Source organism: Staurois parvus, unplaced genomic scaffold (genome assembly GCF_062004578.1).
Source record: "Staurois parvus isolate SC_StPar_1 unplaced genomic scaffold, SC_StPar_1.0 ptg000470l, whole genome shotgun sequence".
Lineage (NCBI taxonomy): Eukaryota > Metazoa > Chordata > Amphibia > Anura > Ranidae > Staurois > Staurois parvus.
The window spans coordinates 2,111,511-2,130,372 of record NW_028318266.1 but is presented as its reverse complement, the minus strand read 5'-3'; the positions used below and the strand labels follow the sequence as shown (position 1 = coordinate 2,130,372).

Genomic DNA, 18,862 nt, shown 5'->3' with positions numbered 1-18,862 from the left:
AAAAAGTAAGGAAAGGATGGGAGAGAGGAAAAGCCATGCGTTAACTTTCATATATAAGTAAATAAATATAATGGCGCCTATGGAGAGAGAAAAATGTGGGTCACTAAATGATATACCAGCTGCAAAATCCACCATAAATTAATAAAGTGTAAAAAGCAACACAAAAATAATTTGCGCTAGTAAATAAATATTACAATTATACCTGTGAACAAAGAAAATATAAAAATATTATCCATGTGAGTAATAATTATAAATACATAGTGAAAAAATTTTTTTATATAAAAAAGTGTCCAAAAACAGTCCAAATTAAGATGTGTAGTACAAATCCGAAGAAAAGTGCACAAAAAATTTGACAATCCACCACCAAAAGCACTAAATAAACTCACCAGAGCTATAAAAAACTGAAGCATATATTGCTCTGGGGGCGATGATATTAGCAGAGGAATGAACCACTCATGGATGTGTCTTCAGGGAGTAATATTCTGCAGAACCCAGCTCCAAGCAGACCAATTTCAATGAAGCAATGCTCTATAATTAAATACCACTGAGGAAATCCACTTCTCCAAGAGATCACTTTAATCGTATCCAAAAGGGGTAATACCAGTCACTCGGAAGAAATAACAAAAACTTCATGGTACAGTATTATTAAAAAACAGCTTCATTTATTATGCACTCATTGCACTTATCTCAAAGGGTGTGTCAGGAATGGACTGGCCAGCAATGGTGGGACTCACCTGCCTTATGGGCTGCAGTACCAGGGCTGGCCAGCGGGTGCTCCCAGCAATCAGAGACTCAACCTTGCAGCCAGCCAAACACCTGAAACTGCTTATACTGGGGTATTTAAGGGATGGCCAGACCTGCAGACTCTGCCTTGGTGTGTGTTTTTCCTGGGCCCTGTATCTTGTTCCTGCATCCTGTTCCTGTTCCTGTCTTGTTGCTGACCCGGCTTGATTCTGACCTCTGCTGACCTCTCCTGTTCTGATCCCTGGCTTGTGACCCCGACCATTCTCTGCCTGACCCCCTGTACCTACCTGCCTGTTAGTTGCTGTACCCTGCTCGTGACCTGACTACTCTCTGCCTGCTCCTCCTGTTCCTACCTGCCCGTTTGTTATTGACCCGGCTTGCCTGACAACGCTTGCACTGTATGTATTATCTGTGGGTGGTTTGGTTCATTTGCATTGTGTTATGTTTTAGTATTGCACTGCGTTTATGTTTGTATTGTTAGTCTTAAATAAATTATATTGTTTATAACTTATCTGAAACCTGCGTTTCCCTGCATCAGTCACATACCTCTGGTCATACCCGGGAGCCCTGACAGGGTGTCCCAGCCAACACCAGCATTAACAGCATATAGGAATCACAATGAAACGAACCCAGCCACTTGGCACATGCGCAGTAGATCACTGGGAAATGTAATCAATCAAGCCCTGCCCTACGCGTTTCGTCATCGACATCCTCATGGATGCGTTAACTTTCCTCTCCACCTCCTGGGCACATAGTTATTTGTAGGAATCCACACATCACACTATTGCACCTGTTCTTTACCCTTGGACACCAGTGGCATCAAAATGGGCAAGAAAACCCTAACATTGCACAGACCCTTTGGCTGGAACAGAGAATCATCTTGTGCAGGGCCAGGACAAGAGGTGGGCAGGAGGGGCGACTGCCCTGGGTGCAGCAGTTTACTGTATGGATGGGAGCACCAATGAGCTCATTCTGATACAGAACATTTTAACAAGTGGATGACTGCTGGGGGTAGCATACCCTAAGCTTACACATAATGACTGGGTGGCGCAATTTGGCTTCTTTGACCTTGGCCCTGGATGACCTTGTCCCGGCACTAATCTTGTGCCGTGGCATATCAATACATCATGAGATCTGAATCCCCATCCTCACGGCAGCACCATCACCACCTCCTATGATCAAGGGCAGGGAAAGGAGAGTGCTTCTGCACAACTTTAAGACCAGCAGCATCCCCTCCGTGACATAGCCCTGCTTGAGAAATTTAAGATAATGCTGAAAAAAGAGATTAAGACCATAACCAGTAATTTCACAGCTCACCTAACATGAGAAATCAGGGAATTTGGGGATCAACTAATGTGCAAGAGGACAAGATGGATGCCACAATCATCATTACTGAACTGGATCTTGAGACTTCAGCAAACAACCTAGCTAAGATCTTTCTACCTGTATTCTTGAAGGAGTTTGAAAACCATTCATGTAGTGAAGTCAAATGAAAGGAGAAGGAATAATGGATTTTTCAGGTGCCAAGACACAATACATCCAAAGCGAAAATGTTTACAAAGTTTTATTCACAAAACATAATTGCCTAAAAACAATGCCAATATAAAACTTCTATTGCTGAAACAGCAGCATAACTCCTAATACCATCAGCCATGAGGGCCAAAGTCCCCTTACAGTAGTAGTTGGGTCTCCCAAAGTCTTTACCAGACTTACCATCAGCTGCCATGGGTTTGTTGCAGGAATTAGTGAGAATCATTCCAACAGACTGTTTAGAATTTGACTGCAGTCACAGAGCTTTGGGTACCATGGTAGCAGACATACCACCATCATCAAATTCATATTTGATTACTGCAGGGCCTGTTCTGTGTTCAGGGCCACTGGTGGTACCAAATATTTGGTGACAGATGAAACCCTGCTTCTCTCCATTTCAGATGAGGTTAGGGTCTTGCTGAATAAGGGTAGAATTAAGATGAAATTTTATGAGCAATAGTTCACTTCCAGACAAAGTCAATTCTGAGGTTCCTCTTCTATGTGTACAAAACATCATTTTTTTGACCAAAAAACTCCTTAGAACCCCCAAATGTTTTTTTTTTAATAGAGGCCCTAGAAAACCAAAAAGTGGGTTTTGCAATTTTTCATGATATCTGGTATTTGCACAGCGTTTTTCAAACTAAATTTATTTTTTTTGGGGGGGGTACACTTTAATGAATTTGAATGCACAAAAACACAATATAGTACCAATTTTTTTTTCCTAAATAGTGTAGCACTACCCACTTAAGATTTGCTGAGTATTTGGGTCCCCCTATAGTCCTGCACAACCAGTAACCAGTCCTTGAGCTTGGGGCTTTTTTGGATTTTATTTGGGGAATTTCAAATTTAATGAGGTAAGAGGTGTATAGGATGCCCAATGGAACCAAGAAATTGAGGGAAACTTCCTGGAACTATTTACAAGTCTCTACAGCAAAATAGTCTCTTTTGGAAAGCTAGCCATCATCTCCTGTAGTACCACCCCAAACCCCTATTAAATCCTTTTCTTTACCCAGCTGTCTGGAGGAATCCCTGGGCCGAGAATCCAGTGCCTGTCACTTTAAAAAACAAGACAGTGCCGGTAGCTGGCTAATCTGGTTTCCCACCAGAGTGCTCCTTCCCCTATCTGACCCAGGGGGTGGAAGGTTAATAACTCAGTCCTTTTCCGGTGTTGCTGGTGGGTTGGTGGCTGTTACCAAGCCTTCTAGCCAGGCCACTCCTTCCGTGCTGCACAGAGGGCCCTCGCTCTGGGGGCCTGTGAAGGTCTGAACTTTCTTCCTTCTAAACATCACTGCCTGTAGGTGAGACCCTCTCTCCATCTGGGCCCCCTAACAGGCTCCTGCCTTCAGCTTCCCATCCTCTGCCGAACTCTTCTGCTGTTGAGTAGGCTCTGTCACTTTTAAGTGTTGTCCTGGCCCCTTGCCAAGCCTCCTGTTGGGGATTGGTCAGGATCCCTCAAAAGTGCAGATCAGCCACTCCTCAGATCCACCCACTGCTTCAAGACCTTTCTCCAAAGTTCCAAAGCAGGAGGAAATTCCAGAGGGTAGGTCTGCAAAGCCTCTCAGCTCTGACCACAAATTGACCCCTGCTAGCTATCACACTCAGGATGCTGCTCAGCCCTCCTAGCTAACAAATGAGGTCTAGCTCCCCTTAGCTGAATAGGAGGGTTCTACAATAGGAAAGATGATGCTACGCCAAGTAAATGCACTCATTCACCACATTATTAGGTACACCTTGCTAGTACTGAGTTTGATCCCCCTTTGCCTTCAGAACTGTCTTAATTCTTTCTGGCATGGATTCAACAAGGTGTTGGAAACATTCCTCACAGATTTTGGTCCATATTAAAATGAGTTACTGTTACCTTTCTATCATCTCGAACCAATCTGCCCATTCTCCTCTGATTTCTGACAACAACAAGGCATTTTCATCCACACAACTGCCACTCACTGAATATTTTCTCTTTTTTGGGCCGTTCTCTGTAAACCTTAGATATGGTTGTACATGAAAATCCCAATAGATCAACAGTTTTTAAAATACTCAGCCATGCCCCGTTCAATGTCACTTGAATCCTCTTTCTTCCCTATTCTGATGCTCAGTTTGAACTTCAGCAAGTTGTCTTCACCACGTCTAGATGCCTAAATGCATGGAGTTGCTGCCATTTGATTGACTGATTACCAATTTGTTCTACCAAGCAATTGAACAGGTGTACCTACTAAAGTGGCCAGTGAGTGTAGATACCTAACATGCCACCCTTTAAAATTGTGCAGGCCTTCAAAGCGGTGCCAAACTGCCGCACTTTAAACCTCCATAGGGGACATATTAAAAGCCTTTAAAGGATATCAGTGTAGAGTTACATAGGGCGTCTGGGGCTAGAATAATTGCTCACGCTCTGACATTCATGGCAATACCTCACACGTGTGCTGCAACTGCCTTTACATATGCGTGCGGGAGGATACATGCATTCGCCATTGCTCACGAGCACGGTGGGATCGGGATGCTTTAATTTTTTTGTTTAAGTTTTATTTTTTCTTTATTTTTGCACTGTTTGTTTACTTATTATTACTATACACAAGGAATGCAAATACCCCTTGGGATAACATTAGGCAACAACAGGTCCTCTTTGCAGAGTCATCTGGGGTCTATTAAACCCCAAATGTTTCCTCTGTCCTTGAAAGCTTTGGATCAAACCCAGATTGGTTCGATCCAAAGCTTTCCCAATCTGGTAATGGCCGGGAAATAGAAGACCGACACTGGAAATGACAAAATCCTTGTCACTTCTCGTTTCTGATGTCACACATTGGGAGGAAAGCAGGGGTGGACTGACCATTTGGAGACTTGGGCACTGCCCGAGGGCCGGGGTCAGTAGGGGGCCCCATGAGATGCCCCTGGTACTTTTTTCATAGGCTTTTTTGAGTTTGGGCAAGGACACAGGGGCCTCATGATCCCCTATTGCCTGGGGGCCCCATGAGTTGTCAGTCCGCCCCTGGAGGAAAGACATCTGTTCCTCTCACTGTGTGCCCGGAGACTGATCCCACCAAATGGCAGAGGAAAATCCCAGTAAAGGCAACAGTGGTGGTGGTCAGGGGTGGACGCCCTTCCACCATCTGTAAAAGTAATGGGTTACTTTTACTTTTTACAGAATTGCTGGCTCTAAAGAATGATATCTCCGTTATCACTGCAGCTGCAGCAATCACCAAGATATCATCCTTCCCAAAGAAGGATTCTTGGGTTTGTTCTATGAACAGAAAGTGGTTTCCTCTAAGGCCCCAGGCCCAGATAGTTTCACAGCAGCCTGTTAACACTGAAACCCATCTAAAGAATATTTTCAGTTCCTTCAAGAACAGATCACTCACACCATCGATCTTTCTCCAAGCTTATGTACAGGGGCGGACTGACAACTCATGGGGCCCCCAGGCAATAGGGAATCATGGGGCCCCTGTGTCCTTGCCAAAACTCAAAAAAGCCTATGAAAAAGGTACCAGGGGCATCTCATGGGGCCCCCTACTGACCCCGGGCCCTCGGGCAGTGCCCGAGTTTCCAAATGGTCAGTCCGCCCCTGCTTATGTAGCAATGATCCCTAAAAGAGCAGAGAAATGCATGACCCTCTGGGCTTAAGCCCCATTTTCCTATGTTCTGTGATATATAAAAATGCCTGGTTAAACCTCCTATGATTTTGAGGTCAATTTGTAAGGTGAACAGATTCTATGGTGGTGTTGGAAGAAGCTGATTACTGTTTTCATGAGTGGATTTGTCACTACACGGCCTTTTTTAAGCATGTTTATTTTACTGACCTATTATTTATTCACTATGTTCGCCATGTTATGAATTTTTGGTAACATGCTTCTTCTTTTTTAATATGTGTTTGTAACAAATTCACTATAAGGTAATAGCACTGTACAGAATTTAATATATTTATACTACGGTATTTATTTTCTATGAGGTGATACACAAAGTGTGCTGGCCTACTTTTATACATGCACTAAAATAATTAATTAGGTTTTTGTTGTGCGGCTACTTTTTTTTTTTTATTTAGAAGCTGGAGACAATGTCAATTGCCTAGTACATCTTATCCATACAATACAACAACATAAGATCCTTAGCCAACTTTTATCCATTTGCATTTACAAAACTTATTTCCTATCCTGGGCCTATCTCAAATATGGGGTTTTGAAGAGTCCATCTTGGCTTGGGTCTCTGACCTCTGTACTCCAACCTTTCTCTGGATCATCAGTCCCAGCCTTTTTAGTTTTCTCCCAGCATGCTTTAGGTTTACTAAAACTAGTGTTTGGTTAATACAAAGTTGACAGGAAGGCCGCCTGCTATGCCCTATGGGTGAGAATACATATTCGCCAGCACACCATGGATCATCAAATGTTGTCCAAAGCTTTTATTGCAGAAAGATCACATCAAAAAAGAACCAAGTACAGTGATCTGGAGCCGCACAGTACCCCTTCATCAAACATTCCTGCCAAAGGGATCCTGCGGCATTCCACAACATTGCACTTGGTCCATTGTGATGTGATCTTTCAGCAATAAAAACTTTGGACAACATTTGGTGATCCATGGTGTGCTGGCGAATATGTACACTGATCCGTGATGAGTCCAGTATACAGCTGGTAGTCACTGCAGCACCCGCTACTGACGAGGCCTGTTTCCAGGAAAGTGTGCGATGGGAATATAGACAAGACTGCTGTAAGGGTGGTCGAGTGTCAATGGATAGGCTGCCCATTTACAACTGCCTACATTCTGATCTTATCTGCTTAGACGGAAGGGAACAGATCCCTTTTGTTTTTTGTGCGGACCAGATAGGACTGGAGGTAGGTGGGTGTAAGTCCATTTACACCCTCTGGTCCATAAGGATGCATGGACCATCTCATTAAGTCTGCCTGAAAAACTGACAGGTGGACCCAATCGGATTGCTCATGTGAAAGGGGCCTAAAACCCAGAAGCTGATTGGTTACTAAGCACATTGCACTAGATTCTGTCTGCTCCACTTTTAGTAAACCTCCTCCCATGTGTCCGTGAAGATGATGCTCTCATCACTTTCACCAATCTGCTTTTATTTCTCTCCAATTTTTGCTGGATCAATTCACCCAATTTTCTGGGTTTGAAATTAAAGTAGAACTATACGCAACCTTTTTTTTTTATTTTGGATAGAGGAAGGGAGAGTTATTACCACTGTAAGGTTTATTTTTGCCCTCTTGCTCCATTGGAGGATTTACCTTCACATCCAGTCCCATAGCCAAATAGAAAGTGAGAGGAAATCCCTGCAAATTAAGGGAATCTCTTGGGGACCCCCAGGTCACCAGAACTAGTATCCCCATTGAAACATTTTCCCTCTATTACATTTCTGGGGGCAACCCAAAATTTGGGATTTTCTTTTACTTTCACTTTCAATGATAATGCTAAACAGGACAAATAGAGAGGGTGAATCTCCCAAACGGGGACACAGACAACAATAAAAAACTGACAGGAGTTCTAATCCATCTCACCTCTATCCAAAACAAAAAAAAAAGTTATGCCTTCAGGTATACTTTAACTTTACTATGTCCCTAGCCTTGTATGTCGTCATCCATCCAACTGTAGTAGCTCATATCTACAGTACATGCATTTCCTCTTCCTTTGGATGTCCTCAACACTGAATCACTTAGTGATAAAGCTTATCCCACGTTACTCAACTTCATTCACCTTGAACATCTATTCTTGCTTCATACCCTATTCACCCTTCTGCAAACTTGTCTGGGATATCAATGCTGTGAAATGACTCTACTGCCCAAAATCTTATATTACTTTGGAACCCTTACCAAAAGGGTCCTGTCCCATAATCTCCCAAATTAAATCTTCTAATTTATATGGGCACATAAATGACTTCCTATTTATACAAATTGCAAGGGGGGCTTAGCGTACCTAAGATTGACAAATATTACAAGACAGCTCTGAACTCCCCAATCTTGGTACTACACTCCACTCAAGATACTTAGATTCTTCTCTCTGGGTTTTCTGGACATCCCAAACTGTGATCTGGTCCCAGTTTCTGCATGACTCTAGCCATCTTCAACCTCCCTACCTCTCTGTTTGCATGACCGCCCTACCGTAAGCCCCTTCATAGCTTAAATATTTGGTGATCACCAACAATCTCCTGCTCCCATCAGGGGTAAAGAACCCTGCTTCCTTCAGCTGGTGGACTCACACATCCATTACTTTTTAATTCATGACACTACACCAGAATGCATCCAAGGTAGAAAACTACAAAATTCACTTTGCCATTTCTCAACAATCTCTCAGTAACACACTTCCTGTCTTGGAGTGGCTCCATCCTGGATGGAAGGGTAATAGAGACACATTTGGACAGCTACAGTATATTGGGTAGTGTTAGATGGACCAGCATATTTAGAAAGACTTCATAAACAAATTAAAGCCAAACCTTAGCTAACATTTTTTTAAATACTAACAGCAACAGTTTTTTTTTATTCTTTTTGAGATAAAGATTTGTCTTAACCCTTTAACTGCCACTTTGCTAGAAATCTTGGTCTGTTTAAGGAAATTGAAAAACAACAGCTTTACTGGTTGGATCACCAGGTGAAAATAAAGGGAAAAAAGATAAACAATGAAACTAATGACCACATCTAAGAATTAGTAAGCTGCAGTATATTACATTTTTGGTTTTTAGTTGAATATCACTTGATTTGGTTAAATGAGAATCATCATCCCTTCATACACTCATGGAGAACAATGGTTGATCACAGAGAAGATTGCTCTACCTGGTTAATAATGGGTAATGGATACAGTCAAGCTGAAATTATTCTTAGCCCTAATGCCCCTTTCACACAATCTGTCTGATTTAGTCCTCCTGTCCTTTCTTCAGGAGGATCCAATCGAATCCTCCATTCTCCTCTATGGAGCAGCGGATGTAAGCAGATTTGCATCCATTCACACCCGTCTACATCCAATCTGATCTGAGAAAAAAATGGAAGGGGATCTGTTCCCCTCCCTCTGGGCAGATCGTTTACATCTGACCACCCATAAAGCAGAGCAGGCTGTGTGTTATGAAGGGTGGATACTGACCTGTCATTTGCCCACTCTGCTCTGCTCAGCCAGGGATCAGCAGATAGATCCCCCACTGAGCAAGCGGATTCCACCCCATGTGAATGGGCCTACCTAACATTGCATTTTCAGTTTACATGGAAAACATACAGTAAAATGTTCCACATTACAACATCCCATTTTCCCCCACCCCAAAAAAATCAATCTAGTTATTTCACATGTACCCATTTATGTATAGCTTCCCTTATTTCCTGGTTCCGTAGACTATACACAGCAGGATTCAGTAGCGGTGTAAACACAATATATAAAAGGGAGATTAATTTGTTGACATTCAATGAACTTCCAGAAGAAGGAGCTGTGTATTTAGAGATTAATGTTCCATAGAAAATTGTAACTACGATGATGTGGGAGCTGCAGGTGGAGAAGGCTTTCCTTCTTCCAAAGGTGGTGGAAATCTTCAGGACAGCAGAGAAGATTCGAATGTAAGTCACTATGACAAACATGAAGGGAAGAAGCAGAATAGGTATAGAAAATATAATAGATTCCATTTCCAAGAAGTAGGTGTCTGAACAGGACACAGCAAGGAGAGGAGCAAGGTCACAGTAGATGTGGTCAATGATATTGCAACCACAGAACTCCAAAAGAGATACTGGAATGATAGAGGTCAGGCTGATAAGAAACCCAAGCGACCAAGACCAAGCTACAAGGTGGAAAAGGACCTTAATGTCCATTATTGTGTTATAGTGCAATGGAATGCAGATGGCCACGTATCGATCAAAAGACATTGCCGTCAGGAGAAAACATTCAGAAATGGTTGAGGAGCAACCAAAATAGTATTGTGTGACACAAGAACTCACCAGCATGGGTCTGGCTTTACTTAATAAGGTACACAACAGGTATGGAACCACATTTGAAGACAGTAAGAGGTCTGAAAGGGATAAATGACACAAAAAAAAATACATTGGTGTGTGAAGCTTGTCACATCCCAAAATCAGCAGAATAATGATGGAATTTCCTGCTATTGTGAAAATGTAGGTGATAGAAAACATAACAAAAAGTGCATAATTCAGACTCTCAGAACCTTGAATCCCCATCAGAATGAACTCTGTGATTCTTGTCTGGTTGCAGGAAATCATCATAACAGAGAACTAAGAACACATTTTTGGGGCCATTAGGAACAAATGAATGAACTTTCAAAACTATTGTAGCAACTCAGTGCATGTTCATCCTTCTAAGCATTGATCCATAGCAGTGGGCTCACTTACCAGATGGTGTTAGAATAGTATGAGAATGCAGATATCCACTTGGCTATTTCAACAAGCTTCTCTCATTTCGGCAGATCCCTGGACACATGTCTCTGCTGCTTGGATACCAATGTTCTGGATGGTTTGTTCACTATTCCTGTTGCATCTTGAGTCTGCTCTTCCACGTCTATATCTATGCTTGTCTCACAATGTCTTCATGAGCTCCTGAAGATGTCCATCTAAGATGAAACACTGAAGCGATAATGTAGTGTAATTTTTCAACAGCATTTAATTTTTTATGGAATTTATACTTTGAGTAAAAAATACTGTAGTATCTATCTATCTATCTATCTATCTATCTATCTATCTATCTATATATCTATCTATCTATCTATCTATCTCACAGCTTTTTCATCAGAATCTTCATGAGCTCCTGAAGAAGTCCATCTAAGATGAAACACATAGAACAATAATGTGGTGCAATGTTTATATAGCATTTCATATTTTTATGGATTTTATACCTTGAGCAAAAGAATAATTTGGATGAGATCAACAGCAGGGGACATGCTGAGGGGAGGGAAGCATACTGCAAGAGCTGAGGGGACATCTGAATGCACCTTTACCTGTATTAACTAGGTCAACACTGTCTGGTAAAGTGAGCCTGCTGTAACCCTGAGGATTGATATGTAGGAGGAGGAACTTGCACTACTACTATCTAAGATATTAGTAAAAAAAAAAAAAGATGTAATGGAAAAGACAGTGTGTTGTCTTACCTTGATACCTGTCAAGCCAATTTTCTACAATAAATATGGTGTCCTCCTCAACAAACCCAAACTTTGGTTAAAGAAAATATAGAAATTGTGGTGCTTTGAATAATTTTTATGCCAGTTTCACACAAATAATGAAGACCACAAAATATCAGCCAGCAAAAATGAATCAGTATTTGTGTGCTTTATATAGCAGTCTACTGATTTCCTTTGAGCTTTTTTATGGTACTATCCCCAGGGGTGTTTTATTACACAGTAAAGGGATTTAATTATTTTAATAACTATTTTTCCATCCCTCTAGGTATAGGAGTTCATCTTGAACAAAAAAAAATAGTGTGTTCAAAAAAAAGTGTTTCTTCTACATCTTTGACCATTTGCAATAAAAAAAATACATATACGCACACTACTAATCCATTACTTAACCACTTGGGGACCACCCACCTGCAATGTACTGCGGGAGGGTGGCCGCTGTAGGCAAAGCGACATACCCATACATCACTGCCTATTTCTGGGTTTCGGGTTTCAGGTGAGAGCATGCCCCCCCCACCCGGCCAGCACCCGCTATCATTGTACACAGGTCCTGGTCAATGATTCACAGCCTGGACCTGCTGATCGGCTGAACAACACAGGGCTCGATACCAGGGGCGGACTGACCATTTGGAAACTCAGGCACTGCCCGAGGGCCCAGGATCAGTAGGGGGCCCCATGAGATGCCCCTGGTACCTTTTTCATAGGCTTTTTTGAGTTTGGGCAAGGACACAGGGGCCCCATGATCCCCTATTGCCCAGGGGCCCCATGAGTTGTCAGTCCGCCCCTGCTCGATACAGAGGGAGTGATCTGTCAGTTTCTCATACCTGCAAAGCAGAGATGAGAAACATAGATCTGTTAGTAAAAGCAGCCTACTGTACACACGTTACACATAGTTGGGCACATGTTTAACCCCTTGATCGCCCTAGATGTTAACCATTTCCCATCCAGTGTCAATAGTACAGTGACAGTGTATAGTATTATCACTGATCACTGTATTAATGTCACTGGTGATGTCAGTGGCAGTTATTCAGTTCCCTTCAGCGTTAATTAGTGTCAGTTAGCCCACCACACTTACCCACCAGTCCCATTATAATAATACAATTTAAAATTCCAGTACATATACCATAGTTTGTAAGCATTATGACTTTAAAGCGATCCAATCTATATACACTTCTTGGGATTTTTTTTTCAGCAAAAAACATGTAGCAGAATACATTTTGGGCAAAATTTGTGAAGAAATTTGATTGGTTTTTGTTTTAGATATGGTTTATAGCAGAAAGAGAAAAAAATTGCTATTTTTTTTCAAAATGTTAACTCTTTTTTCATTTATATTGCCATATTTGATATAATATTGATATTGTATAGAATATATAATATAATATTTTGCAATATAAATATTATATTTATATTGCAAAAACAGTGGTGATTAAATACCACCAAAAGAAAGCTCTATTTGTGTGAAAATAATGATATACACTCCCCACTCCTCTCCCTGCACATACTACTCACCACCATACGCTCCATACCCCTCTCACTGCATATACTACCCACCACAATATACTCTGTATCCCTCTCCCTACACATACTACCAGCTGTTATGCACTCTGTACCACTCTCCCTGCACATACTACCCTCCACAGGGGTTACTAGGTGCAGAGAGGTGAGCTGTGAATGGGGAATGTTCTGGGTGCACATACTACCCACCACCATACACTCCACACTCCTCTCCTGCACATACTACCCACCGCCATACACTCCACACTCCTCTCCTGCACATACTACCCACCACCATACACTCCACACTCCTCTCCTGCACATACTACCCACCGCCATACACTCCACACTCCTCTCCTGCACATACTACCCACCACCATACACTCCACACTCCTCTCCTGCACATACTACCCACCGCCATACACTTCACACTCCTCTCCTGCACATACTACCCACCACCATACACTCCACACTCCTCTCCTGCACATAGTACCCACCACCATACACTCCACACTCCTCTCCTGCACATACTACCCACCGCCATACACTCCACACTCCTCTCCTGCACTTTCCAAAAAGGGGTCATATGGGGGGGGGGGGGGTTGTGCTATCCTGGCATTTCAGGGCCTCCGAGTCTGTGATGGAGTGGTGATAGGGAGGAATTGAGATGAGGAAGTTACACACCTTCCAGATTTCAACGTGGTCATTGGATTTCAGGCTCCTGTATGTGGCTAGGCTCCCAAAACGTCTCACACATGTGATATCCCCATACTCGGGAGAAGTAGCAGAATATATTTTGTGGTATAATTCCACATGTGTGAGCAATGTATAATTTAATTGACAACTTTGTGTAAAAAAAACGTTTGTTTTTGTCATTTTCCAAAATCTTGTGGTAAAAGTAAAGTATTCCATTAACTCAGCATGTCTCTAAGCCAATAGTCTGGGGTGTCTACTTTCCAAAAAGGGGTCATTTTTCGGGGTTGTGCTATCCTGGAATTTCAAAGCCTCTGAAACTGTGATAGGTAGTGAGGAAGTGAAATGAGGAATTTACACACCATCAGGCTTTCAAAGGGGTCATTGGATTTTGGGCTCCTGTATGAGGCTAGGCTCCCAAAAAGACTCCCATGTGGTATCCCCACATGAGAAGTAGCAGAATATACTTTGGAGTGTAATTCCAAACATACCTATGGCATGTGTGAGAATCATACCATTTAAATATAATTTTCCAAAAACCTGTAGAAAAAAATAAATCTTCCATGGACTCATGCCTCTCAGAAAATAGCTTAGGATATCTACTTTCTGAAAAGGGGTAATTTGGGGGTGTTTGTACTGCCCTGGTATTTTAGCACCTCAAGCAGCGTGATAGGTAGTCAGAAAGTAAAAGCTGCATAAATTCCAGTATCTATACCATAGTTTGTAGACGCTATAACTTTCATACAAACCAATTTTTTTTACGAAAGACATGTAACAAAATACATTTTGGCCTAAATTTACTACAACATTTAAGTTTATTATATGTTTTCTATAACAGAAATTATAAAATATTGCTTTTTTTATACAAAACGTTGGTCTTTTTTTTGTTTATAGCGCAAAAAATAAAAACTCAGAGCTGATCAAATACCACCAAAAGAAAGCTATAATTGTGGGGAAAAAAATTGCCTAGATTTAATTTATGTACAGCATTGCATGACCGCGCAATTGTCCATTAAACTAGCACAGAGCTTATAGCAAAAAATGGCATAAATTCCAGTATCTGTACCATAGTTTGTAGACGCTATAATTTTCACACAAAGAAATTAATATACACTTACTGGGATTTTTTTTTTACCAAACACATGTAGCAAATAACATTTTGTCCTAAATTTATGATGAGCTTATTGGATATTTTTTGTAACAGAATTAGAAATATAATTATAATTTTTCTCACAATTTTTGGTCTTTTTTTGTTTATAGTGCAAAAAATAAAAAAAAAACAAGAGATGATCAAATACCACCAATAAAAAGCTCTATTTGTGTGAAAAAAAAAGGACATAGATTTCATATGGGCACAGCGTTGCATGACCAGATGAAATAGCGCAGCGCCAAATAGCAAACAATGGACTGGTCAGGAAGGGGGGTAAATCTTCCAGAGGGCAAGTGGTAAATATATTGTCATGGTATCCTCTTTCAAGCAAAGACTTACAGTAATGCACCAGGCTTTTATTTCAAGAAACTTCAACCTGGAGAAGACATTTTTATGCTTGGTTTACCCACAGAATTTTTAAAAATATAGATAAATTGACCAAAATGCTCCTTTTATAACTTTATGCAACATGTATGCATTTACGCATAGCTTCTTTTATATCACGGTTCCGTAGACTGTATACAGCAGGGTTCAGTAGGGGTGTAAATGCAGTATATAAGAGGGAAATAACTTTGTTTACATTCAACAAACTTCCTGAAGAAGGAGCTGTGTATTTAGCAATTAAGGTTCCATAATATATTGCAACAACAATAATGTGGGAACTGCAGGTAGAGAAGGCTTTCCTTCTTCCGGAGGTGGTGGAAATCTTCAAAGTAGCAAAGAAAATTCTCATGTAAGTCATTATCACAAACATAAAGGGAAAAAGCACAACAGGTATGGAAAATATCATGGTTTCCAGTTCTATGATGTAGGTGTCGGAGCAGGAAGCATGGAGGAGAGGCGCATGGTCACAGTAAAGGTCATCAATGATATTGCAACCGCAGAACTCCATATGGATCATTGGAATAATAGAAGACAGATTAAGGAGAAACCCAACTGTCCAAGACCAAACAACGAGGTGGAAACAGACCTTCATGCCCATTACAGTGTTGTAATGTAAGGGTCTACAGATGGCCAAATATCGATCGTAGGACATTGCCGTTAGGAGGAAACAGTTGAAGAGGAACCAAAAAAGTACTGTGTAAGGCAAGAACTCACCAGCATAGTTTTACATTTACCTAAAAGCGTACACAACAGGTACGGAACCACGTTTGTAGATAGTAAGATGTCAGAAAAGGATAAATGACACAAAAAGAAATACATGGGAGTGTGAAGCTTGTCACTTCTCAAAATCAGCACAATGATTAGAACGTTTCCAGCTATGGTGAAAATAAGTGACTGAGAGTATAACAAAAAGTATGTATTTCAGACCCGAAGAACCTTGTATTCCCAACAGAACGAACTCTGTGATTCTTGTCTGATTGCAGGAGCTCATCGTAACAGCAGGACTTTCCGTAGATTTCAGTAGCCTGTGGAAATAATCTAGGCACAGGGGTGCTGTCCTTCATATTCACTAAACAAAACAAATCTTTAGTAAGTATATATTTTTAGTTGATTTGAAGCTATAGCAAAATTATTGCTCGATTCTCCTAACTTCTTGCCAACCACATAAAGTAAATGTTAGTTAACCCCTTGCCTACCGGGTACTTTCACCCCCTTCCTGTCCTGGCCAATTTTCAGCTTTCAGCGCTGTGGCACTTTGAATGACAATTGCGCGGCCATGCACCATTGTACCCAAAAAATATTTTCAGCATTTTTTTTAGATAGATAGGGGCAGACTGACAACTCATGGGGCCCCCAGGCAGTAGGGGATCATGGGGCCCCTGTGTCCTTGCCCTAACTCAAAAAAGCCTATGAAAAAGGTACCAGGGGCATCTCATGGGGACCCTATTGACCCCAGGCCCTTGGGCAGTGCCCGAGTTTCCAAATGGTCAGTCCACCCCTGGTATTTAATCACCACTGGTGATTGAAAATTTTGGAAAAAAATATTTTTTTCCTAATTTCTGTTAGAACACTTTGCAAATAAGTAATTTTTCTTCTTCACTGATGGGCACTGATAGGCTGCACTGATGGGCACTGATAGGCTGCACTGATGGGCCACAGTACCCAAAAGATACTTTTATTGTTTTTTTTAGATAGAGCATTCTTTTGGTGGCATTTAATAAAAAAAAATTTGCAAATAAGTTATTTTTTCTTTTTCACTGATGAGGCTGCACTGATTGGCACTGATGAGGCAGCACTGATATGCTGCATTGATGGGCACTGGTGAGGCCGCACTGATGGGCACTGATAGGCTGCATTGATGGGCACTGATAATGCGGCAATGATGGGCATTGACGAGGTGACACTGATGGGCACTAATAGACTGCACCAATGGGTACTGATGAGGAGGCACTGATGGGTGGCACTGATGGGCACTGATAGGCGACACCAATTGGTACTGATGAGGAGGCACTGATGGGTGGCACTGATAGACAGCACTGATAGGCAGTGATCGGTGGCACCTATGAGCACTAATAGGCTTCACTGATGGGCACTGTTAGGTGGCACTGATCTGCACTGATGGGCACTGATGGATTGCACTGATGGGCACTGGAGGGGCTGCACTGATAATCAAGGCACTGATGATGAGCACCCTGGTTATCAGTGTAAATGTGCCTGTGAGAATTGGCAGGTACCAGTTTTCCTTTCCCATGCTGTCAAAATGCATGAGCAAAGACTGACAACAACCATCAAGTCTCTTTTCATGCGATCAGTTGAGATTGGACACAGCCGATCACATGGTACAGGGTGATGTGATTGGCCCTTTACCTCACTCTGTGATCAGCTGTGTCCAAAAGGACACAGCGATCACAGAGCATTCCCAATGCACATCCCAGGGGCTCACAGGGGGGTTCTGGGAGAACGTCAATAGAGAGCCTCCCAGAACTAGCTGACTGTGCCGTAGCCGTCATTCAGCTATAGCGTGGTTGGCAAGTGTTTAAGCAAGTAAAAAGCACTTAAAAAGGTAATTAGCAACTTTTAAATATTTTTTTTAAAGTTATACTATGCAAATGGGAACATATAACAAATATAAAGTGTCTGTCATTCCAGTTTGGCTTCAAAAGTGGGAATACACTTTACCCTTTTGCTGCCAGATACATTTTTGCATTATTTTGGACACATGTTTGAACAATAATTTTATGATTAAAAATTAGTTCAAAACCCCAAAAAGTACAGTCATGGCCGAAATTGTTGGCACCCTTGATATTTCTCCAGGAAATCATGTATTTCTCACGAAACGTATTGCATTAACACATGTTTTGCTATACACATGTTTATTCCCTTTGTGTGTATTGGGACAAAACAAAAAAAGGGAGGAAAGAAAGCAAATTCGACATAATGTCACACAAACCTCCAAAAATGGGCTGGACAAAAGTATTGGCACCCTTTCACAACTGCGGATAAATAAGAATGTTACAAGCATGTGATGCTCCTGTAAACTCACCTGGGGCAAGTAACAGGTGTGGGCAATATAGAAATCACACCTGAAAGCAGATAAAAAGGAGAGACGTTCACTTAACCTTTGCATTGTGTGTCTGTCTGTGCCACACTAAGCATGGACAACAGAAAGAGGAGACGAGAACTGTCTGAGGACCTGAGAACCAAAATTGTGGCAAAATATCAACAATCTCAAGGTTACAAGTCCATCTCCAGAGAACTAGATTTGCCTTTGTCCACAGTGCGCAACATTATCAAGAAGTTTGCAACCCATGGCACTGTAGCTAATCTCCCTGGTCGTGGACGGATGAGGAAAATTGATGAAAGATTGCAACGCAGAATAGTCCGGATGGTGGATAAGCAGCCCCAAACATGTTCCAAAGACATTCAAGCTGTCCTGCAGGCTCAGGGAGCATCAGTGTCAGCGCGAACTATCCGTCGACATTTAAATGAAATGAAACGCTATGGCAGGAGACCCAGGAGGACCCCACTGCTGACACAGAGACATAAAAAAGCAAGACTACAGTTTGCCAAAATGTACTTGAGTAAGCCAAAAGCCTTCTGGGAAAACGTCTTGTGGACAGATGAGACCAAGATAGAGCTTTTCGGTAAAGCACATCATTCTACTGTTTACCGAAAACGGAATGAGGCCTACAAAGAACAAAACACAGTACCTACGGTAAAATATGGTGGAGGTTCAATGATGTTTTGGGGTTGTTTTGCTGCCTCTGGCACTGGGTGCCTTGACT

The 18,862-nt window shown here is 41.8% G+C and overlaps 1 protein-coding gene and 1 pseudogene across 1 annotated transcript; both read right to left on the bottom strand.

Moving 5' to 3' along the window:
- Positions 1 to 9,524: 9,524 nt before the first annotated feature.
- LOC149452505 (olfactory receptor 6B1-like) lies at positions 9,525 to 10,451 on the bottom strand. Its single transcript, XM_089689171.1, has one exon. The coding sequence runs from the start codon at positions 10,449 to 10,451 to the stop codon at positions 9,525 to 9,527; it is 927 nt and encodes a 308-aa protein (XP_089545297.1).
- A 4,702-nt stretch (positions 10,452 to 15,153) lies between these two features.
- On the bottom strand, positions 15,154 to 16,068 carry LOC149452504 (olfactory receptor 5V1-like; annotated as a pseudogene).
- Positions 16,069 to 18,862: the final 2,794 nt, after the last annotated feature.